The following is a 25,251-nucleotide window of genomic DNA, read 5'->3' as shown; positions in this document are numbered from 1 at the left end:
TTCCTGAAAGTAAAAATCCCTACCGGCCCTTCTAAATGAATAACCCTGTTGATTTCATGTAAAACAACGCTAAAAATATTTATTTCATAAAAATTCTATTTCTACTCCTAACTTATTCCCTTGCTTTGTAAGAGGTGGTTGAGGTAATAAAACCCTCGGCCAACCTCTGCGGTCGAATGGAGTAAAAAAACCTCCAGACGAATATACGTTAGTACAAATCAAGTCAAAACCCCTTCAGGTGTACTCTTGGTCAGTAGTCATAGAACCTACCGACTCGTATGCCTGTCTCCTAATCTCTCAATTTTAGTGCGAGTTCATCGCCCTTATATACTAATTTTGCACGCAGGCAAACGGTTGTTTCATAATAACAATTTATATCTAATAATATTGACAATACATTACAACAGTTATTCCGGTGAATATTTCTTTCCATAAAATATCCACGCACCATAATACTCCTTGTTGAATACAATGCCTTTGTATTTGCCCGCATACCGTGCTTTCGAGCCTTCGCTTTGACTATTGTGTGTTTGTACATTTGTTTGTTGTCCCCTGATGCTAGCGTTGTGTTTTGCTTTGCTCAATGCTTCTGCCTTCTGTTGTACGGCGTGCGTTGGTGTGTTGTGTTTGCTAGTGCGTAAGTATGTATAACAAAATTCCAATTAGTAGCGGCGCTTGTTTTCGACGACTTGCGGCTGATCTCCGTTCACTTAAGTTATTCATGCCTATTACGGTATCCGACGAATGCCGCTCACGCGAATGCCATTCGATTCGCACTCCCCTCACTTGTTGAAATGTATGCCATTCTCATAAACGTCGGATGACTGCTTTACCCACTCACCTAGCGGGTTGTGTCAAAAGCTGTTTGACATTTCTTTAAATAAATCAAAATTGTTTGTTGAGATTAAATTGTGCGTGAAAAATATAAAATAGAAATATAAAATAACAAAGTATGGATTCAATTGCTTTTTATTTTGAAACAAATGAAGCAGAAAACAACACCGCATGCGTTAGAAGATCTGTGAGAAATAAGGCACCAGAAATTTTTGAGCTGGCAGAAATAGAGTAAGCAGGTAAATTAAGAAAATTTTAATACACATGCGAGTGTACATTTTTTATTTAAAGGTTCGCTAAACAATTTCGAGTCAATAAAAACGCTCTAGACATCTTTTAAGCATAATTTGCAGTAATATTCCTCCCGTGATTAAATCCACAGCAATAAGTCGCCAACAAAAGCTTTCTTTATGTCAGTTGGTAAAGACTACATGCTAGGAATGGCTCAACCAACAGTGTCGAAGGTGTTTTCAGAGGTTCTTGAAATTATGGAAAGGGAATTGTGCGAAAAGTGGATTAGTTTGAAAATGAATGACGAGGAGCAAATGGAATCCCGAAGTTACTTCTTCAACAAATCCAAAACTCCTGGTATTGTTATATGCATTGATGGAGCGAACTCTCATTTATTTTATAATCGAAAAGGTTTTTATAGTCTTAACGTACTGGTTGTAAGTGTGCTAAATATTTATTGTGTTACTTTTAATCAATGTGTAATTTTTCAGATATGTGATTATAAACAGCGTATACGGTACATTTACGCGAAATACCCTGGGTCAACACACGACTCATTCGTTTGGTCTAACAGTGACGTGCCACAATTCTGCCAAGCTCAATACGAAAGCGGAAATAGAAGTCTACGTCTATTAGGCATAAGAAATCTTTATAATAATTTACTCTTCAACGATAACTTTGTATCAAATTTATAGGTGACGCAGGATACGGTCTTGCACCCTGGCTTATAACTCCTTTTCGCAACCCTGCACGTAATACTCCTAAAAGCCGCTTCAACAAATGGCATAGTTCTTGGCGAAACATTACAGAGAGAACTATTGGTGTTTGGAAGAACTGGTGTAGATGTCTTCTGTCTGCATGGCAACTTCACTACTATTTTATACTATATACATACTTCTTTTAATACTATTTTTTTTAAATTTTATTGCACTTAATGTTTAAATAATTTCATTTTCTTTATGACGAAATTTTTTTTATAATTTTTTTTATTTTTATTTTTTCGCAAGAGAGGCGGGGATGGTGACAGGAGGGAGGAGGGTGGCGGATGCAAGCTAGGATGTGGAAGGGAAGGTCGTAATAGCGCACTATTCACTCTTTCAAGCTCCAGTTGCAAGACTTGCCCCTTCACTAGAGTCTTGTCCGCAATAACTTTTCAGTTGCAAAGTTATGCCTCTTAGTTTCTGCAACTAAGTCCGCTAATACCGAACAGATTTGTTCAGTGTTCCTGTTCAGGCTGCTTATACTTTTTCAATATTTTTATAGTTCTGGTCAATTCGTCCATTTTTCTTTTTTGTGACTTCATTGCAGATGACACGTTACCGTGGAACTTTACCTGCAAATCAATTTGCGTTTTTAAGAACGTCATCTGGCTCCTTCTTTGTGGTGTCCTCTGCTGTGGCCGCGAAGAGGAAGCTGCAGGAGTGTTTTGGTTGCCGTTTTCTTCGCTTCCAGCAATGTAAGTTTCTGCATTGTTCACCGCAACACTTAAAGATGTTTCGCTAGCATCGCGGTGCAGGTTCTGTTGTGTGCCAAAGTGTCTGACGGAAACTCCTGCTATGGCGTCACCAAGACATACCAGCTGCGCAACTTCCTCTTCCAAGGCAGTCAAATTTATTGTGGTGTTTGGTCCACCACCTGTTGCTAGCATTTGGGTGCGGTTGTGGGGCATTTTCTTCTTAATGGAAGATTTGAAATGTGACCATACCTGAAATTGACATGAGTTTAACAAAATTTTTTATATATAAAAAATCTTCTTACTTTTTTCCACTCAGCAGTGGACTTTGTTGGAGGTCCCAACGCATTTAAGTCGGTGCCTAGGGATGTCCAAAACACTGAGAGTACGTCTGGCGGCTGTTTGGAAATGTTTTTGGCTATGTCCCCGTTGACCTTCATCCGTTCAACCATCAAAGTAAACTGTTCGCGATTTGTGGTGCAATTTCTGTTTAAAAATATAACTATTACATAAATTTTACTAAAAAATATAAAAAAATAACTAACCTTTTATTGAATTCCATTATATTTTAACTTTATTGCGCGTTATTTAAAATTTTTCTTTTCAATCCGCAACAGTGTTTTTAGCGAATGACACTTAGAGCATATGAGAGATAGCCTTTCTATTGCGGTTATCGGAATGCAGGGAATCACCGAACTGTTTTATCTACAAAACTTTATTTGCGAGCTGCATTGCCGATCGGTTATGAGAATACAAGATCTTCTCAATTCGATTCGCATTCCCCGCGGATGGCATACGTCGGATATAGTAATAGGGGTAATTATGTATGTCGTATTTGTAGCTGTGTGCATTGGATTTTGCGTGTGCAAAGGGTTGGTTGACCGATGCATTTTTATGTTTTGTGCGTATCCAATTCTCTTCCAAATATTCAGTGCATGTTAGGGTGATCCTATATTTAAAATTTATGTGGGTGGAAATGTAAATATTTTGCTTGCGTGCAGAAGTGCGCAAGTCTAAATTGTCCTTCAATTTAGTAATTATTAATTCAATGTACAACATAATATATATATTTTGGCGCATAATGTTACATACATATATCTTGCATGAGTTCTAAACGTTTCTCACGCTGCAATGCATTCAATACCCTGCTTATGTCGTAAGTATGAATGTGTTTATAATATGCAATGCCAAAATAATTACGTTCCCACAGGCGGGCAAGCAAGCGAAGCGCTTGCGATATGTGAGCCACGCTTATGCAACAGCGACCATGCGAACGGTTGCTATGTACAAACGGTTACATCGCTCATGCAATATGCATGTACGTATGATTAGTATATAGGAACTTTAATACATAAGTATTTGTTTAGAATATTTTTATATGAATAAGCCGACATTTACTGAATAAAGTCAATTCCATCTGGTGCCGCTTAAATGGCACTACTCTGAATTCAATTCTTTTAATTACCATATTACATGGCGATCCTGCCTTATTATTGCCATCTTGCCTTATTATTGGCATCCTAGCTTAATTATTGTATACCAAGCAGGATACGCCATATTACATGGCGATCCTGCCTGAATTAAATTGGCATCCTACTGCCTAAATTGGCATCCTACTGTCTAAATTGGTATCCTACTGCCTAAATTGGCATCCTACTGCCTAAATCGGCATCCTACTGCCTAAATTGGCATCCTACTACCTAAACCGGCATCCCTGCCTAAATTGGCATTCTACCAACGATCCTGTCAGCCCTGCTTAATTTAGCAGGACTGATTTCATTTTTATACCAAGCAGGATACTTTCTGCAAAGGAGTTCAAGGCATCAACTTTGCAACGGCGAATGGTATAGTCAATGCAAAGGGACGGATCACAGCGACAGTGACAACAAGAGTGCAGGACAAATTTTAAAAATTCTTGAATACCACAAAGGAAAGAAGGAAAAATATTTTTTTTTCGGATACTACAAGACCACTACCGCCACCAAAACGACCACCACCCGACGCATAGCGAAGTGGAATAAAAACAGGATCCTGCAAACAAGGAGAACAAGAAGGAAGCCAAAACGAATTGAAAACTATGAATAGAGCTAAAGACATCGCAGACAACTGAGAAACCGCTAAAAAAAAACCCGAGTGGAATAAAACAAGATCGTGGCATACGAAACAAGGAGAACGAGGACCAGCTAAGAAAAAAATTTGCATTAGTTAAGTTATTTTTTTTTAAGTACTTTTAATACTTTTTAGAAGCATTTGACAACCTAACGGCTGCCAGTTTACGGACAAAAAGTAGATTTTTTCCAATAAATTTAAGCATTCCCCCCCCCCCCCCTCTAATTTTTTAAATGAATGATAGTAGTAATCAGGAGGAATTTGACGCAGTATTCTTGCGTTGTAGTAGATTAATAGAAGAAGAAAAAAGTTAGATTTTTTTAATTCATAAAACTCCTTAAATGTGAAAAAAAAAATTTTTTTTGAAATGTTTACTGATGTTTTTCCAAAATAGAAATTTTTTTTAAGCCAAAAATGGCATAGAAAACAAAATGAAAAAAAAGAAAATAGTATAGGAATTAATTTTTAATAATTAAACAAGAAAAAAAAATAAACTGTATTCAACTATTCATCATTTGAAAAAAAATTTCAGAAACCTTTGTAAGAAAAATTAGAAATGTCAAAAATGTTAAACTAAACAAATTTTCACTTAAGAAAAAACATTTTTAGCAATAAACCTTTTCAATAATAACTTTTATAATGCTAACTAAATAAGAAAAAAATAATAAAAGTAAAATGGAATGCTTAATATAATAAACAAACATAAAAGAACAAAAAAATAAGCATAGATTAGCATTTTTCCGACCCCCCAAAGAAACAGAAATAAATTTTTATTTTCTCTTGAATTTTCTCTTTCAATCACATCATCTCTTTGAAATGTCTTCATGGACAAAAATTAACCCCATAGCTGGTTACGAGGTAGAAAAAAGAATCTCTGAAACATCACAGAATAGAATATTAAAATATAAACCCCCAGCTGAACCAAAGCCAAAAATTAACCCAAACATTTCAGATGTTTGGCTAGCAGTTTTAACCTGCGTAATCGTGCTATTGATAGAATATTCAAATTTAGCACCCTAAACCATCTAAACTCAACCCAATTTCGATAAGTGCAGTAAACAATTACAAGCGAATCACTTCAAAATGCCTCACTCAATAAAAAAATTTATTAAGACAGTTCCATTAGCATTGTCTAAGTTCAAGAAATTGCTAATTCACAGTAGTAGTTTCCATAGAAGTTAATCAAAATAACACCTATGAAGGCTGTCAAGGTAGAAGATTTATACCACAAACCTTATCAAATAATAACTTTTCGCAACATAATGCTTGACTAAAAACCTTACGTAAGTAGAAATATGCAAAATACCTAAAGTTATTACAAGATCGGAAACTATAAAACCAGCCAGAATGATGAAAATAAAAAGTCACAAAGAGAACCTTATTATAAATAAAGCGCTTAATAAATAATATATTTGCAATTAGACGTGTCGCGCTCGTTTTCATGCAAAAGGATAGAAAATTTGTAGCATAATAGCAAACAAGCAACCAGATTGTTGAGGAAAAGATTGACTTAGGACAATACTTGACCAGCCTGAAAAATGCCGGCAATATAGGACTTGTAAAGAAATAAAAAGACAGTTGTCCCTTAGGAGACAAATTGGTCAATAATAATAGATACTCGAGTAGGCAAATTTAAAATAAGAAAATAGGTACCCAAGTTCTCAAAGATCTAATAACTGCACTAACCATAAAGGTTGTAAATGTGACAAGTCGCGATATAATTAAAATAATTCTTCATAAATATCATGACGATTTGGTTTGGCCGCCCAGAAATCGCATGAGATACATAAGATCAAATAAAAATATTACTAGAAAATATGAAAAATAACAAAAAAGATATGAAAAATTTTCGCATCCACTGTACCCATTGGTTTAACCACTTATCACTACTTCTTGCTCTAGCAGCAACTGAATCTACTCAATCTACTGTATATATGTAATACGCTCAGAAATCCCGTTTTTTAGGACAATGTCGATTTTCAGCCAGTGATGACTGTAACCATCATCCTATTCTATACGTTTTAATTTTAATAACAATGCAAAAGCTTTGTTTAATAGAAATAGTCAAGGTAAGGAAAATTAAATCTCCTATATTTAGTCAGTCATACGTTAGATAGCATATATATAGGGTCCTGTGGAGTAGAAAGTAAGGAAATCTAAATCATTTACATGACATTAAAGAAATGAATATAAGTATTAGTTTGATTTGCTTCGTCTATAAATATTAGTTAGGCTAACTGAAAAAAATAAAAGCTTTATTTAACCGTTCTCATCTAGAGTCATAATTTTAGATAATAGGAAAAATAATTTTAACCTTTAGAGTAGTAAATATTGATAAAAACAATAATCTTACATTAATTCCCTATAATGTAGACAATAGAAACGTAGAAAACAAAATATCAAAATAATAAAAATAAGAAAATCATAATACATAAAAATAGGCTTAAACTCATAGAATAACAGCACTTCAATTTTGTAAACACAAAGAAAATTTTTATTGTATGCAAAAGAAAAATACAATAATAAAACAAACAAAAATTTCTAAATGACATAAATCATCTAATAGCCCAATTAAAAATCTAGTAAACAAAAGAAAAAATTTGGTAACATAAGTAATTACCTAAACCAAAGAAAAAAATATATAAACTTAAGTACGTCACACTGACAAAATACCGCACTAGTAAAACAATTAAAATGAAAAAAAAATCTTTATTTACAAAAACCAACACCACTTATTAGTAAACAAACCACTTGAGACCCTGTCATAAATCTAATTGAAATAGAATGACTTTACACTCAATGTAAATTCATCCTCTAACAAGTAAGGAAGGCTAAGTTCGGGTGTAACCGAACATTACATACTCAGTTGAGAGCTATGGAGACAAAATAAGGGAAAGTCACCATGTAGGAAAATGAACCTAGGTGATGCGCGGTTACAGGGGGGGGGGGGGGGGGGCTTTTTTTTTCTAAATATATGTAATAACAAGTAAGGAAGTCTAAGTTCGGGTGAAACCGAACATTACATACCCATCTGCACACTTTAAATGCTGTTGTTGTTCGTTTTGTATGCTTAATAGAATTACAAGGCTGCGCAATAATACATATGTATACGATTCTTTTCTGAACAAATTTTCGCTTAAAAGAAGCAAAAATGATACAGAGGCTACCACCAATGACCTTGAGCGGGTAATAATGCAGTTTTCCTTCAGATATTGGGATTTCCCTACTGTTTATTTTAAAATAAAAAAATAAGAGAACTGATATGTATCTAAACAAATTAAAATGTATTTTAATATTTTACAACACTGACAGTAAGAACTGTCAATGACAGCGGACAACCTTTTTTGCTTCTTCTCGATTTGACCGCCGAAAGAAAAAGATACGTATAGCATTTTACCCTCCACGTTTTTTGTATATGAATTATATTTAATAAAGTTATGTTAATAGAAATCAACTCGTGTATTTAAAATTGGCAAACATAACATTACTGTCGACGAGGGAAAAAAAAAGAAAAGTTTCCATAAAGTAAAATGGCAAACGAGCAGGCTATTGAGGAAATAATCCAGCAGCAGCAAAGATTTGCAACATCATTTCTCGAACAGCAAAAGCAGTGGATGCATGCCATGCAGCAATCGTTTTTTAACGCGAATGAGTCAAGTCGCAGAAGCGACAGTGGTCCCACCATTTCACTCGTTTAATAAAGACCAACAAAATTGGGAATCGTACTTGGAGCAGCTTTCGCAACATTTCGTGGCATATTCGGTAAGCAATCCAGATAAGCAAAAATCATTTTTTCTATCGTGGATTGGTACGGAATTGTTTGAGTTATTGAAGAATTTGTTTGGTGTAACAAATCTCCAATCGCTGATCTTCAAGGAATTAACATCCAAATTAACAGAACTCTTCCACTCAAAAAGACATGTAGTGGCAGCTCGCTACGAGTTCTTCAAGCGGGAAATGAAAAACACCCAAAAGCACAGAGAGCGGGTTGCTGACCTACGTGGTATCGCCAGAGAATGCAAATTCATTTGTACCGCAACCAATTGTACAGCAAATTTTGTTGATGAAATGATACGTGACCAAATCATAGTTCGTACCCCTTTTTATCAAGTACGTACCGCCGCTCAATAAAGTTTCAATTAGATTCAGGGGCTACTGTGTCAATAATAAATAGAAAAACATACGATTTATTGAACCAACCAAAATTGGTAGAGTGCACCAAGAGTTTGTACGTATTTGGGCAGAAGCCAATTCCAATTTTGGGTGAATTACACACTGAAGCTAGGTGTGGAAACAAGCAGAAAAGTATTGTGATAATAGTAGCAAATGTAGAAAATTCTTACAATCTTTTTGGCTTAGATCTTTTCAGAGAATTTGGTTTTGAGATTACCGAAATAGCCAACGTTTCCGAAATGGAAGCTTATTCACAACAAATAAACGAATTGTGTAAGAAATACCACGATATTTTTGACAATACTACCTCAGGTTCTATACAAAACTTTAAATCAACGATTCAAATGAAAGCTACGGCTACGCCAAAATTTTTTAAAAGCAGGCCAGTACCATTCGCACAGGTTTCGTGAAGAAGCTGATAGACTTATCAAAGCAGGTATTTGGAAACCCATCAAATTTAGCAATTGGGCGTCACCAATTGTATTAGCACCAAAGCCTGATGGCTCAGTGAGAATCTGTGGCGATTTTAAAATTGCGGTTAATTCGCTATTAGAAATTGAACAATACCCCTTGCCAAAACGCGAAGAGTTGTTACACACCATTCGTCGGGGCACTCATTTTTCCAAAATAGATCTGAAAGATGCCTATCTACAGATGGAAATCGATGAAGAGTCAAAGCAAATGATGGTAGTGAACACTCATTTAGGCCTCTTTCAGTAACAACGACTGCCATATGGCATCGCCAGTGCGTCCGCAATTTTTCAGCGCTATCTCGAACAACTCCACCAAGGCATAGAAGGATGTGGTAATTATTTAGACGATATAATTATAACCGCACCGTCAATTGAAGAACACTAAAAGACAATGGCATAAAATGCAAAAAGCAGAAATGTTTCTTTTTGAAGGAAGAAATAAAGTATTTGGGTAGAAAAATTAGCGCAAAAGGAATACTCCCAGATGACTCAGGGGTACAAGCTATTAAATTGCTGAAGTCGCCTAGTAACTTGGCGCAATTAGAAGCTTTTGTAGGTAAAATAAACTACTATTGCAACTTCATACCGAATTTTTCCCAGCTAGCAGCGCCACTCAACATGCTACGTCGTAAAAATGTGAAATTTTTGTGGGGTACTACACAGCAAGAGTATTCTACTGCCTTCAAGGCACATATTATCAATGCTACACAGTTAGCACATTTTAATGAGAAGTTACCACTAAGCCTTGCCGCGGATGCATCGTCTTTTGGAATTGGCGTTGTCTTATCGCACATCAATTCGGATTGAAGCGAACGTCCGATTGCTTTCGCGACGAAAACGTTGGATAAGCACCAACTTAAATACAGTCAAACTGAGAAGGAGGGTCTCGCCATTGTGTATGGTATTCAAAAGTTTCACCAATACTTGTATGGTCGAAAGTGTGTCCTCATTACTGACCATAAGCCACTTGTACATATTTTCAACCCAAGTAAAAGTCTGCCACAAATGACGTCGCACCGTTTATAACGTTTGGCTTTAATTTTAATGGCGTACAATTTCAGCATCAAATACCGCAACACACATGCACATGGCAATGTCGACGCACTTTCTCGGTTACCCGTGAGTACCGATGAACAATTCGACTTAAGTGAAGCTTGCCATAATATTTCAGAAATTAAAACACCAATCGATGCAGATGTTGTTGGAAAGAATACAATTCAAGATGGCACCCTTACAAAAGTCCGTAACTTTGTCGAAAAGGGCTGGCCTGAAAAGTTATCACCGGGGGATACGGACCTCCAAACAATACTTTCAGCGTAGGTTTTCGTTAACTATCTACAAAAATTTGTTGTGCTTAAACAGTGAGGTAAATCGAATTATCATTCCAAAAACTTTAAAATCAAAAATTTTGCAATTGTTACACGAGGGGCACTGGGGAATCGTCAGAATGAAACAGCTGGCTCCACATCACGTCTGGTGGCCAAAAATAGACGATGACATTGCAAAGGTAGCACGTGAATGAGACATCTGCAAAATGGCTAATCCGGCGCCTGCACGCGAATATCTCAGCTGGCCAGAAGCAAAAGGTCCTTGGGAAAGAGTCCACATTGATTTCGCCGGCCCAATATTTAATTCAATGTGGCTTATCTGTGTAGATGCTTATTCGCAATTTCCATATGTAACACAATTACCGTCGACTACAACGGATAATACCATACTTGCACTAACAGCTATTTTTGCTATTGAAGGTTTCCCGGTGACTATTGTTAGCGACAATGGACCACAGCTGACGTCCGACAGCTTTGAACAATTTTGCAAAGAACATGGTGTCACTCACATAACGACAGCGCCATTTCATCCTGCGTCCAATGGGCTTACTGAACGTTTTGTGCAAAGCTTTAAAGCAGCTGTCCGAAAAAATATAAATGGCGGCCTAACAATCAAAACCGCCGTAGTAAAATATCTGGCAACTTATCGTTTTACCCCAAATACTAAGGGGAAAACGCCTGCAGAACTCCTGCATGGCAGATCGGTTAGAACAATGTTAACTCAATTATTTGAGACATCAGCTCAGAAAAAACGTGCAAGCACCAACGCACACAGATTTGAGCCAAATCAACTAGTATATGCCAGAAATTATGCAAAAGGGGACAAATGGATCAAAGGCACCATAATTCATAGGTAGAATGATGTTTATGGTAAACACCAAAACGGGCAAAATCAAGCGTCATATTAACCAACTCAAACCAAGATCGAAAACGGATTCTGATCAGGCACCCGGTTCCAACTTACCTCCGCCGTTGGTAAATACACCTGAATTAGGGTTATCCGACAACCAACACCAAGCTAGCTCAGAAAGGAATTTGGAAGACACCGAAAATAGTTCAGCCAGTAAAGAACAGCCAGTTTCTCAGTCAAGCAATTCGCAGAACTTATAACCGCAAACTATTCCTAGCTCATCAGTCGAGCAGCCAACCACGCCAACCGCAGGTATGCCAATTCGCAAAAGCAGCCGTTCCCGAAAACAGGTGAACCGTTTCACGGCTCCAGATTTTAGATCCACATAAAACTTTTAATATTGTAAATTAAAGGGGGAGGTGTGATATGTATCTAAACAAATTAACATGTATTTTAATACTTTACAACACTGACAGTAAGAACTGTTAATGACAGCTAAAAAAGCGGACAACCTTTTTTGCTTCTTCTCGATTTGACCGCCGAAAGAAAAAGATACGTATAGCATTTTACCCTCCACGTTTTTTGTATATAAATTATATTTAATAAAGTTATGTTAATAGAAATCAACTCGTGTATTTAAAATTGGCAAACATAACAAGAACAATAAACATAAACACACTAGTGTCATTATACTAAAAAGCGTTATTGGTCCCTAAGGGTTGTTTTTTACCTGGCTCTGCACTAACTATAACAGCATCGCTGCAATAGTACTGTGTGTTTCACAGTAGCAGGTAGTGAACAATTTTGGCTTCTGTTAACTGAGGAATTGAAATTGTTGGTAGCCATTGTCCTGTTAAATGTTTATGGAAATGTGTGACGAGCGACGCAGTTGTTTGAGTGAAAAGTAAAATTTTAGTTTAGTATTGTTTGATCGCTTAGTAGTTACGGTTAATAGTTAAATAAAATAATAAATCTAATATGTTTTTTTCAAAACGTATAAAAACCAAAAAATATTTAATAAATATATTTGTGCGTTATTATCAACATCGTGAGGAAGAAGGCAAAAGGAAGAACGGTTAATAGTTAAATAAAATAATAAATCAAATGCGTTTTTTTCAAAACGTATAAAAACCAAAAAATATTTAATAAATATATTTGTGCGTTATTATCAACATCGTGAGGAAGAAGGCAAAAGGGAGAACGGTGAACGGTTAATAGTTAAATAAAATAATAAATCAAATGCGTTTTTTTTCAAAACGTATAAAAACCACGTGGTGTGATGGTAGCGTGCTCCGCCTACCACACCGTATGCCCTGGGTTCGAACCCCGGGCAAAGCAACATCAAAATTTTAGAAATAAGGTTTTTAAATTAGAAGAAAATTTTTCTAAGCGGGGTCGCCCCTCGGCAGTGTTTGGCAAGCGCTCCGGGTGTATTTCTGCCATGAAAAGCTCTCAGTGAAAACTCATCTGCCTTGCAGATGCCGTTCGGAGTCGGCATAAAACATGTAGGTCCCGTCCGGCCAATTTGTAGGGAAAATCAAGAGGAGCACGACGCAAATTGGAAGAGAAGCTCGGCCTTAGATCTCTTCGGAGGTTATCGCGCCTTAAATTTTTTTTTTATAAAAACCAAAAAATATTTAACAAATATGATTTTAATAATCGGGGATTGCCCATATTGCTTTTTTAAATGTATGAAAACATTTATTTGAAGCAATTTTTTAATTTTATAATTTATTTAATAATTTGGGAAAAATTTAAACAACGTGACATCAGGACGGACAAGACGACAGCTGTTTCGATTATACCTTGTAAATCTCTTCAAAGCCTTTTCCCACTCCCGGGAGAAAAGGCTTTGAAGAGATTTACAAGGTATAATCGAAACAGCTGTCGCCTTGTCCGTCCTGATGTCACGTTGTTTAAATTTTTCCCAAATTATTTAATAAATATATTTGTGCGTTATTATCAACATCGTGAGGAAGAAGGCAAAAAGGAAGAACGGATTTACCACCATCACCAGAAATTTTGAAATAAGTAAAACAAAATTTATTAATAAATATTTTAAATACATACATTTTATATTTAGTGACATTAAACCATATATATAAATATTTTTCATAAACCATGCCTAGGCTAAGTAGAAAAAATCTGAGACGCGTCGCAGCTAGGAGGGGAATGCATGTTCTTCGTGGAGACGAAGAATATAGACAACAGTCACAAACCCAAAATACGTTAGACCACAGAACCCGCCGCGAAAATACCCAAATACGCTCTGCAGAGCAAAGTCGTAATACCTCCGAACATAGGTCTCGCCGTGACAATCCCGAAATTCGCGCCGCTGAGCGAATAATCAATACACGGCAACATAGAGTCCGTCGCGAAAACTTAGAAATTCGCTCTGCAGAGCAAAGTCGTAATACCTCCGAACATAGGTCTCGCCGTGACAATCCCGAGATTCGCGCCGCCGAGCGAATAACCAATACACGGCAACATAGAGTCCGTCGCGAAAACTCAGAAATTCGCTCTGCAGAGCAAAGTCGTAATACCTCCGAACATAGGTCTCGCCGTGACAATCCCGAGATTCGCGCCGCTGAGCGAATAACCAATATACGGCAACATAGAGTCCGTCGCGAAAGCTCAGAAATTCGCTCTGCAGAGCAAAGTCGTAATACCTCCGAACATAGGTCTCGTCGTGACAATCCCGAGATTCGCGCCGCTGAGCGAATAACCAATACACGGCAACATAGAGTACGTCGCGAAAACTCAGAAATTCGCTCTGCACAGCAAAGTCGTAATACCTCCGAACATAGGGCTCGCCGTGACAATCCCGAGATTCGCGCCGCTGAGCGAATAATCAATACACGGCAACATAGATTCCGTCGCGAAAACTCAGAAATTCGCTCTGCAGAGCAAAGTCGTAATACCTCCAAACATAGGGCTCGCCGTGACAATCCCGAGATTCGCGCCGCTGAACGAATAATCAATACACGGCAACATAGATCACGTCGCGAGAACTCCTCCAATCGCTCTATCGAGCAAAGTAGAAATACTTGCGAGCACCGATCCCGCCGTAGAAATCCAGGGAATAACATCGAGAACAACTTAGAAATACTTTTGCTCGTAGAACAGTCCGTAGAAGAGCTCGTGTAGAAAATTCTAGACAAGGACGTCTAAGTCAATTCCGAATACATCGCCATAGAGTAAACTTACAAAATAGAAGTAATGAAAATGAAAGGCAAGCTGTGAGAAATCGCTCAATGAGAGAAAATGAGGTTCGGTAGAACGAAGATATAGTAAATGAATTAGGATTACCAGATTTTCGACAAATATATTTTAGGAATATTAAGAAGGGACCAACATAGGTTTGCGTTTGCTGTGGTGGGCTATGGTTTCCGTACCAAGTACAGTCCTTAAATTTCAATTTAATTTCTCAAAGTCATCTAGACGTTGCATCTGCCTTTTATTTATCTGATAAATTTCCCGCTGAAGATGGTAGCTATAAATTCTGTGTTACTTGCCGAAACGCAGTTAAAAGAAATACTCTTCCCTAAATATGCTTGTCTAATGGTTTAGATTTTCCCGAGCTCCCAGAATGTCTAAAAGATCTTACGCCTTTAGAGGAACGCTTAATAATGCCCAGATTACCTTTTATGACTATTCGTCCTTTGGGATACCAAGGACAGAGCTCATTAAGGGGGGCGCTAGTAAACATTCCTTTTTCAGTTAACGAAATTGCTACTTCTCTCCCAAGATCATTCGATCAAGCGCATGTGATTCAAATCCATTTAAGAAGACGTTTGGAGTATAATCATGATTATATGACTGATACCATACGCCCTGCGAAAATTATGGAAGCCTTGCGATATTTAGTGAATACTCCATTATATCAAGAGCACAATATTCAAATTAACGAAGAGTGGGTTGCAGGTTTTAGTGATAATGAAGAAATTCCGTTCATTGTATCTATTGAAGATGTACCCGTCCTTCAAAATTTTCAAAATTGCGCAGGAGAGAATAATCCCCCCTAGAACCTGCAATTGAAGAAATAAATCCAGGTGGCCTTGAGACTCTTCTCGATAATGTTCCAGTAGAAAATTTGGACATTAATCGCTTGATTATTGCACCAAGTGAAGGCCAAAGACCCCTGGATATCATTCAAGATAACAACGCTGAAGAACTCTCTTTCGCAAGCATTTACGCTGGGCAGAAGCGAACTTGTACAGAGACATATTGCAAGATTGTTCGATCTGAGATTCGTCGCTACGATAGAAGGGCTTGTACTATTCCTAAGCTTTTCTATAATTACAAGAAGTTAGAACTGCTTCAGATTAAGAATAGTACATCGATTTACCTACGGTAATTTTCTGGAAGCAATTGAGTTACGGCCCAAAATATTTTAAATGAAAATTTTGTTCAAAATTTGATACAGCATGAAGATGGATATAGGGTTCTTAAATGTGTAAGATCTTCCCCAGCTCACTGGGAGGCAGAAAAAAAAGCAATTGCCATGATTCGCCAATTGGGTCTTCCAACCTTTTTTATAACGTTATCTGCTGCTGAATCTCATTGGATAGAATTACTGGTTATTTTGGCTAAAACTGTGGACTCAAGAAGTATTTCTGAAGAAGGGGCCAGTAATTTATATACACAAGAAAGATATCGTCTGATTCGATTAGATGCAGTCACATGCGCTAGATATTTCGACTATCGTTACCGTCAGTTGCTAAAGCTTTTTAAAGAAAATGGAGGTATTTTCGACGAGCATTTTGTTGAGCACTTTTACTGGCGAATTGAATTCCAACAAAGGGGCTCACCTCACGTGCATGGCATGTATTGGCTCAAGAATGCTCCTAAGATCGATTTTAGCGAACCTGAGTCTTTTCCAAATGCTATTAGCTTCATTGACAAATATGTCTCTACAGATGGATCCACAAGTCATTTACAAAACTTCATTGAGTACCAAATACATAACCATAGTCGGTCCTGTAACAGGGAAATAAGAGGAAAGCAAGTTTGCTGATTTGGTATCCCATATCCGCCCATGCCTTCCACGCAAATAATATTGCCACTTCCAGATGATATTGAAAATTTAGAAACATATAGGGGAAAATATTCAAAGATTCAAAATCTCTTAAATGCTAATTTAACTTCTTCAGATATTCATGTTTAAATGATTTTGAGGCTTTTCTCTCTGATACGAGAATAAATTTGTATTTCGATGTATATTTACTTGCTCTCAGATCAAGTTTAACCAAACCTAAAGTTTTTCTTAAAAGAAAGTTCCAAGACCGCTCAATGAATGCTTATAAGCCTTTATCTTAGAACTACATAGGGCCAATATGGATATTCAGTTCATATTGGATGCACACGCTTGCTGTTCCTACATAATAAATAAAATAAATAAGTCAAATAGGGAGAGAGGAAATGATAGAAGTTAATGCAGGAAACTACACTGTCAAGCAGAAACTTCAGCATATAGGTCACAAATTTATTTCCGGAACAGAAATTTCCGTCCAAGAGGCAGTTTATTGCTGCATTGGTCTTCATCTTTCGGAAGCTAGCAATGCAGAAATATTTATTAATACCTCTCGACCTGAAAAACGAGTGCGAATGGTGAAACCCAGAGCACAACTTCAGAATCTTTCTGAAGGTTCTACCGATATTTTTGTGGCGGGTTTGTTAGAGCATTATGCTGAAAGACCTTCTCTTCTCGAGAATGTTTGTCTAGCTGATTTCGCAGGTATGTTTGCATTTGTAAAATCAGCTAGAACGGCACAAGGTGACTCCGATAATGAAGAAGATATAGAAGACGATAATTCTTTAGTTAGACGAGTAGCAATTCCATTGAGGGATAGTAGTGGTTATGTAAGGAAACGTACCAGACCGTGTGTAGTTCGGTCAAGAAGGTTTAGTCCAGACACTGCCAGAGATGATTATTTCAGAGAAATGGTGATGCTCTACCAACCGTGGTGGGATGAAAAACGGGATGTTATAGATAATAATAATGAGCAAACCTGCGTAGAAAATCGAATTCCTATAGAGGAAAATCGAAAAAAATATGACGTGTTTGAACAGAGGGAGCTCGAAAATTTTCTGAATAGATTAAGGGAGGAGGAAGTTTTCATACCAGCTGAAATGGATAGGCCGGATATTGTTGACAATGAATTTAGGGTACTGGCCCTTCCCGAAATAAACCCTGATATAAATTTATTAAACCTTCACGATAGTGATCCCGAAATAAATGAGAATGACTCCAATGTCACTCTTAGGTTCATTAAACTTCCTCCCTTAGTTCCCGTTGAGGACCTGCTTGCATCCGTTCGGATGCTGAATATGAGGCAGAGAATGTACTTAACTCATTTGCTACACAATTTCAAAAAGGATCAGCCATTTTATTACTTTGTAGGTGGTGGGGCAGGCGTTGGAAAAAGCCGGCTTATATCATCAATATATCAGACTCTCAATTACCGTTTTAATTGCATAACTGCATCAAATCCAAGCTCTTTGAAGGTACTTCTTTGTGCTCCTACGGGAAAAGCAGCTTTTGGGATAGGCGGCTTGACACTGCATTCTATATTTTCACTACCTGTGTATCAGTCCAATAGAGAACTCCGGCCGCTTAGCAACGATATTATCAACTCAATGTATACTAGACTATGTGATTTGAAGTTGATAATTATAGATGAAATTTCAATGGTTGGCGCTCGAATGTTTAGCTTTATTGACGCCAGACTAAAGCAGATTTTCAAAAGTAATATTCCATTTGGTGGTATACCTGTTATTGTTTTTGGAGACTTGAAACAATTGTCTCCTGTAGGCGATATATGGATTTTTTCACCAAATCCGAGCGATAATTACAGCGTCTTAGTCGGTTCGCCATTATGGGAGCTTTTTAAATATTATGAATTGAATGAAATAGTGAGACAGCGTGGAGATCAACCGTTTGCTATTGCTTTGAATAATATGGCCTCCGGGACTATGACCAGTGATGACATATCTTTGATTGCAAGTAGGGTCGTTAACTCTGACCAGGTTCCTGAAGAAGCAATTCACTTATTTTGGTCAAATGAGGAATCTGCCAACTATAATGCCCTTAAACTGGGCCAAATTCCTTCTACAGCAATTTTCTCAACTGCGAAAGATGTCGTTAAAGGAATTGCCATTAGTGGCCAAAATGCTAATATCTTAGAACGGGTCAAGCTATTCAAAACTTCGGAAACGCAGCTTAACACTAAAAACCACGTCCAAATATATGATGACAGTGAATATCAAGACAGGCGACGGTTTGGTCAATGGTGCAACTGGCCAGCTTATGCAGATAGATTTAGATTCATCGGTTCCAATAACATTGTGGATAAAATTTTTGGAGCCTTCTGTTGGTTTGATGGCTAGATCGAAAAAGACCCATCCCAACGAACCTTCGTGGACACCCATTGAGAAGACTGTTAGAGCATTTCAATATAAAAGAAATGAGCAGATAACAATTGAAAGAAACCAGTTTCCAATTGTCCCCGCTGAGGGAATAACAATTCACAAAAGTCAGGGTGCTACGTATAACAAAGTGGTTGTTGACACCCGACCTAGAATGCCTAGATCATATTTATATGTAGCCTGCAGTCGAGCTACTAGTGCTGATGGTCTATTTATATTAGGTAAATTCATTCCACCTGTTTAAGCCGCCTCCAATAAGATCCAGACGGCGGCGAAATTCTTATGCGCAGCCGTGCGCGGCGCGTGGAACGGCGCAAATTCACAAGCACTGCCATCGTCAGCAACGATCCTTTTTTCAACGAGTCAGTCTTGTACTAACAATCGGCAACCGCGGACGCGCTCCTATTTTAAAGTGCCATAAGCATATATAAATATATCTACATTTATAAAATATACTTGTATAGTTGTAATACTTCGAAGTGAAATCATGAAGTGAATTATTAAATAATATAAAATTTAAAATTTATAACGTTTTAAGAAAAACCCAACAGCTTTTTATTTAGCGAAGTGAAGAGTGTAGCGAAGAAAGACCAAAGTTTATTCATGGTCCTTCGCAGCCATCTTTGGCCCGCCCCTAAAAAATAATTAAATTAAAATCGAATTTTTCGTTCGACAAAAAACATTCAAACAAAAAAAAATATACTTATATATATAAATTGAGTGCATACTAAAAACCACACAAAAAGCATAAAATGAAGTGACAGTGTGTGTTCAAAATATAAATTGCAAAAAAAAAAAAAAAATATTGACACAAAATTATAATTGAAAAGTCGTACAGTCTCTGAGTGGTTTCACAGTGCATAAATACAAAATATACACAAAAAAATCGCAGTTTGGTGCACACCCTTTTTAGGAAAAAAAAGTGTTTCATTTTGAGAAAAAATAAAAAAACAATCAAAAAATTTATAAAAATCATCGTTAGCCCAGCAGCAACAAGAAGAAGATTTGTAGTCCATTCAATTTAAGTACAATAAAGTAATATTCTTAAGTCCTTGAAATTTATTTGGATCTATGTCACTTATTCACATGAGTTACTGTATATGAAATAAGCAAATGTATGCATATGAAGTAAAATTTTGGAAAAAAATAAAAAAAAGAACATATGGCTGAAAAAAATTACGTAGTTGTAATAAATGACTACATATGAAACGGAAAATCTCATAAAATAATTTTGTCCAGATAGCTTGTTCTACACGAAACACTGTGGGTCGCCTGGATCAAGCTGTCTTATAAGGTCACGTTCTCTCGCAAAGTTTGCGGCCTCCGCCGGGAAGTGGGACCGGATTTCGGGAATTCTCCCGGCGGGAATGAAACGTGCCGAGGTGGATTCAATGCCCTTACGGAGGGCACGCTCCCCTTGGCGGGCATCAGTCGGGATAGGGAGGGCAGCAAAGCGGTTGTCTGTAAAAGATTTATATTCTTCCCACTTTCCTTTTTTGAAGTTTATGAAAGTGCGTTCTTTAAGCCGCCTCCAATAATATTCAGACGGCGTCGAAAATCCTATGCGCAGCCGTGCGCGGCGAGTGGAAAGGCGCCAACACGCATTCACTACCATCGTCATCAACAATAATTGCAACGAGCCAGTCAAGCATTATTACTCGGCAATCGCGGACGCGATCCTATTGTATACATTTTTTATAAATGCTGAGTTATTGGTATTTGAAGTTACCAATTTGTAAAAAGTGAATTGTGTGAAAGTTTGCATTTTTTTCAATAAGAATATTAAAGGAAATTATAACGTTTTCGGAAAAAACTAAAAAATATAAACATCTTTTTATTTGTGCGCTTGAGTGAAGCGAAGAAAGACCAAAGTTGTTCATGCGTTTTTCGGTGATGATGAAGTCGGCGGTACGCTCCAGCGAAATAAGTATGGGCAGGTGGTCGGATGCCAATGTTACCATCGGCTGCCAGTTGACGCAGTTTACGAGTTCTGCGCTCACGATTGAGATATCTGGCGAACTGTGACAGCTTCCTACCATACGTATGGGGGCGTCTCCATTTATTGTGCAGAACGTCGTTTCTTCTATTTGATCCGCCAACATATCACCTCTACTGTCCGCCCGTAAGTTTGAATGCCATAGATCGTGATGGGCATTGAAATCGCCTAAGATAATGCGATTGTTGCCAGTGAGTAAGGCTCTGATATTAGGGCGGTATCCACTGGGGCAACAGGTGGCAGGAGGGATGTAGATGTTGATGATTTCTAGGTTTGCATCGCCTGACCGGACAGATAGGCCTTGACGTTCTAAAACATTGTCCCTGCGGTCGATGCCGGGATCAAATATATAATATTGCACAGAGTGGTGTATGATAAACGCGAGGCCGCCTCCATTTCCACTCTCGCGGTCTTTCCTGTGGACATTATACCCAGAGCAGGTCTGCAATGCAGATCTTGCCGTGAGTTTAGTCTCTTGAATCGCAGCAATGCGGGTGTTGTGCCGCTTCATGAAATCGACTATCTCCGTAATCTTCCCAGTTAGTCCATTACAGTTTAACTGCAGAATTCTGAAGTGCATAAGGGGAGACGCCGCCACTCTGGGGGTAAGTGACGGGTGAGTACGCCTGGGTTGTGGAAGGCCAGGACGAAATTGCTGTTGTGGCCCTGGGACTGGGCGTCCTTGGGTAAGCATTGGGGTACCCGGATGATTTGGGTTTGCGACCTGGCAACATGGCGCGATGAAACTCGTCGGGGGGTTGCCGTCGCGGAGACCAGAACATCTAGGAAAGTGGCACCACCCAAGGCAGGAGCTGTATTGGGCGGATGTCGCAAACCTATATATTCTGTGCTGGCAGACGGTGCAAACGGAGGTAGGGACTAAGAGTCTGTTTCCCTGACCTACACGATTGCTGCCGGAAAAGAGGGCGGGGGGAGAAGACGGGGCAGGGGCTGATGCCCAGCATTGCTACCGACTCTACTACGAAGGTAGTAGTTATGAGTGGTAGCAGCTGTTTGAGTTCTTGGCGCCGTGGGGCGCGAGCAGCAGCGGGCACTTGGTGTGGCTTGTTAAGCAGCGGGGCTGCTGGAAGGTAGTGGGGGCGCTTAGGCGTAGACTACGGGACGCCCTTGGGCGTGAACAGCAAGGAGCCACAAAAGATTTATAAAAGTTACGTGGACGTCGGGTTTTGGGATCAAGCCCAGAACAACCTATCCGATGCACCATCCCTTGCACGAGACACACTAAACAGAGTATGACCGTCCTAAAAAGATTCTTTTCCGACAGATGCAGCAAAACATTTCTCAGAACCGGGGTCAGGAAACGTACCCGGATTGGATTCGATGCCTTCCCGGAGCAAGAGAATATGGAGCAGTCCTGCTGCAAGGAGGTGCTGGGAGGATGACAATTTGTGGTAGGGACGCAACAAATTAAATGGGGTCACACTGAAATGACAGTCCTTGGTCGGGAAAAATCCCGAGTCGCTCCGGTACATAGAACCGACTGCCTTGGGAAACGCCTTCCACTACTTTGGAACCATCTGTGTACACATGTATCGCCTCGTCCGCCATTTGAGCACCCTTGCGCAAACTGTCCACCTCTATTGTGCCCTTAAGATCGCCCTCGAAGCGCAGATAGAGAATCAGGTAGTCTGTTCGTCTTGTGGTTGAGGACGCTATACTACTATGGTCGTATGGTCGGCGCTCAAGCTGCCCCGAGGCACCGAGCCTGATTGCAGTTGTTAACGCTATGTTCTTTGCTACCATGTCTACAGGTGGAATGTAAAGAATCGGATACAGTGCAGTTGTCGGGGCTGTTTTTAGGGCTCCCGTAATGCTATGCATTGATAGTCTGCATAACCCCTCTAATTTTTTGAGGTAGGTTGTTTTCTATGTGGCTTTCTACCAAACAAGAACTCCATAGTATAGAATAGGGCTTACAATTGCTGTAAAAAACCAATGATAAAGAGAGGACGATAAGCCCCACGTACACGCCAGCATTCCTTTACATGTATAAAGTTCCGTTGAAGCCTTCTTCACCCTCTCTCCCACGTTGAGCTTGCATGACAGCTTACTGTATAGGATGATCCCAAGATATTTTGTGCAAGGTTTCTCTTATAGGGTCACCCCTCCTTACTTAGGCCTGATCCAATTTGGGACCTTGTACCTCTTTGTAAACAAGACCATGTCCGTCTTCTCCGCATTGACTTTCAACCCGGCATTTGATGCCCAGGTATGAATATCCCGAAGCACCCGCTCCATCAAAGAGCTAATAGTTGGAAGGCACTTTCCACTTATGACAATTGCAACGTCATCTGCGTAAGCCGTAAGTTTTACGGAGCCCTCATCGAATCGCCCGAGCAGTTGGTTGGTGACCAGCGTCCACAGCAGAGGTGGTAGCACCCCTCCTTGCGGCGTGCCCCTGTCCACAGATTCCGTGGCCTCGTACAATCCCCATTGTGAATTCATTAGACTCCTCCAGTTCCTCCACATTGGCAACCCCTTTGGGTTGTCCCAGTTTTGTTTCTACCTATTTCAGGAATTTAGTCCAGTTCGTTGACCTAGGGTTTCTAAAGGTTCCTCCCTTCTCTACCCTCTTTAGGGGGATGCTGAAGCTGATATACGCATGGCCTTTTCGACTTCGTCCACTTCTAGCGTGTTAGGATTTTTATACTCGGGACTTCTTTTCCTGAGTCGCATGTAAATTTTGCCTTACGAACCGACCTTCCTCCGTAGGCCGAGATGCAGTAAGTACCTTCCAATCCTGTGTCGGTATGTTCGGATTCTAATTCTGCAGAAGTTGCAGTATATTGTAGCATTACCAGAAAACGCTTTACGTACAATGTACTTTTTATGCATATACAAATATTGACCACACACAAGCCATAGCGACCCAAATAAATTATTTTGAACCCAGCTTGAGTTCAACATAATACAAACATACCGACACACAAGACACATATCTGTTTACATTTGTCAACCCTAATTGTTAACGCGTCACATTGACTAACACACTTATCGATCAGCGTGACTGATCGACATTGTCGGTTTGTCAATGTGACTGACAAAATATTTACATTACACTATATCTATAATTAGATCAAAGTAATAATATGTTGATTTGGCATATAGGCATTAGGAATGTAGATACTTTTAGTTTGTAAGTGTTAGTGTAACTATGTATATGTAAGTTAAGAAATTTTGTATAAAATGAAATGCATTTCTCCAATAAAGTCAATAATGTTCAAACGCTAAACATCGGCGTTTCATTTTAATTTATTTTGAACTTTACAGTATCCTCCGACCTCATCACGCATGGTATCCATACCTTAACTTTTGCTACCGTGGGGATTTGCGCCTTATCCACGACCTCAAACCGCGCATTCGTGCTTTGCCTTAGGAGGTTTGGAATCACTTCCTCCAGCCACCGCAAGCTTGCGATGTTGTCGCACGCTATCATCTTCACACCATTATACCACCCCCCGAATCAAATGTTGGAAGGGGCTTACTTGGTTGTTCCCGCATCATCATGAGCATTAAGCTAATGCGCTCCCTTTCAACAGATCTTACCTTTCAGTAGTCGTCTGTAAATTATATCTTGCTATTATATTGTGAAATTAAATTGTAATGTTAAATAATGTATTTCTTTGTTTCTAATATAAATTTGTTGAAATTTCGACGTATTTAAAGTGTAACTTTTGAGTTGTATATACATATATACATATCTTTTATATCATGTAGTCGACCATTTTAGGTTTGTTGTCGACTTTAAATAAATAAATAAATAAAAAAGGACTGCTACCATCAACCAGCGCCACATTCAGTGACTGCTTTGCCACATTACTCATCTTCTCGGGAAAAGCCTGGGTCTTAGTGTTATCTCCCTTTGGCACCTCCGAGAAATCCGGAGTCTTCGCTTTAACTTCCTTTAGCACCTCCGAGAAAGCCGGAGTCTTAGCGTTATCTCCCTTTAGCTTATCTCCTACTTCCGTAGTTGGGACTTCTCTCTGACTCGCAGCGTTCGTTGCTACCTCGTTATTTGGGCCCATCTGTCTTACAGATTTGGGCGTACTTGTCTATGCCACTGCCCTGTCTCGCGGCTCTGGGACTGCGTCCTTTCTGCCTCTTGAAAGCAGGCTTGTCGCCTTCCGCCGAACGTTGCCTCTTCACTGCCATTCGACGCGTCTTCCTCCTCGTACCAGTTGCAGAACCAAGGGTTTCTCGCAGCAAACCTTTTGAGCTGCCTTCGACCTACTTCTACCGCCTCATGGGCCCATTCCAAGTGCTCGATCTCCACTTCTGTTTGGTCGACCACTGCTCCAAGGCGTTGGACAATTCTTATTGCTGCACGGTACTGTGAGAGAGCTCTTTTACTTCCT

The 25,251-nt window shown here is 38.9% G+C and overlaps 1 protein-coding gene across 1 annotated transcript in view; it reads left to right on the top strand.

Moving 5' to 3' along the window:
- Positions 1-25,251, top strand: part of Rbcn-3A (Rabconnectin-3A) — a 2,573,828-nt gene that overhangs the window by 693,422 nt on the left and 1,855,155 nt on the right. Inside the window, exons 17-21 of the mRNA XM_067779516.1 lie at positions 1,217-1,502; positions 1,557-1,582; positions 10,335-10,516; positions 10,929-11,454; positions 15,200-15,422. Coding sequence (XP_067635617.1) covers positions 1,217-1,502; positions 1,557-1,582; positions 10,335-10,516; positions 10,929-11,454; positions 15,200-15,422 — 1,243 coding nt within the window. The remainder of the gene's footprint in view (positions 1-1,216; positions 1,503-1,556; positions 1,583-10,334; positions 10,517-10,928; positions 11,455-15,199; positions 15,423-25,251) is intronic.

Source organism: Eurosta solidaginis, chromosome 4, assembly GCF_040869045.1.
Source record: "Eurosta solidaginis isolate ZX-2024a chromosome 4, ASM4086904v1, whole genome shotgun sequence".
Taxonomy (NCBI): domain Eukaryota; kingdom Metazoa; phylum Arthropoda; class Insecta; order Diptera; family Tephritidae; genus Eurosta; species Eurosta solidaginis.
The sequence above is the reverse complement of the archived record's forward strand: the minus strand, read 5'-3'. Positions and strand labels throughout refer to the sequence as shown.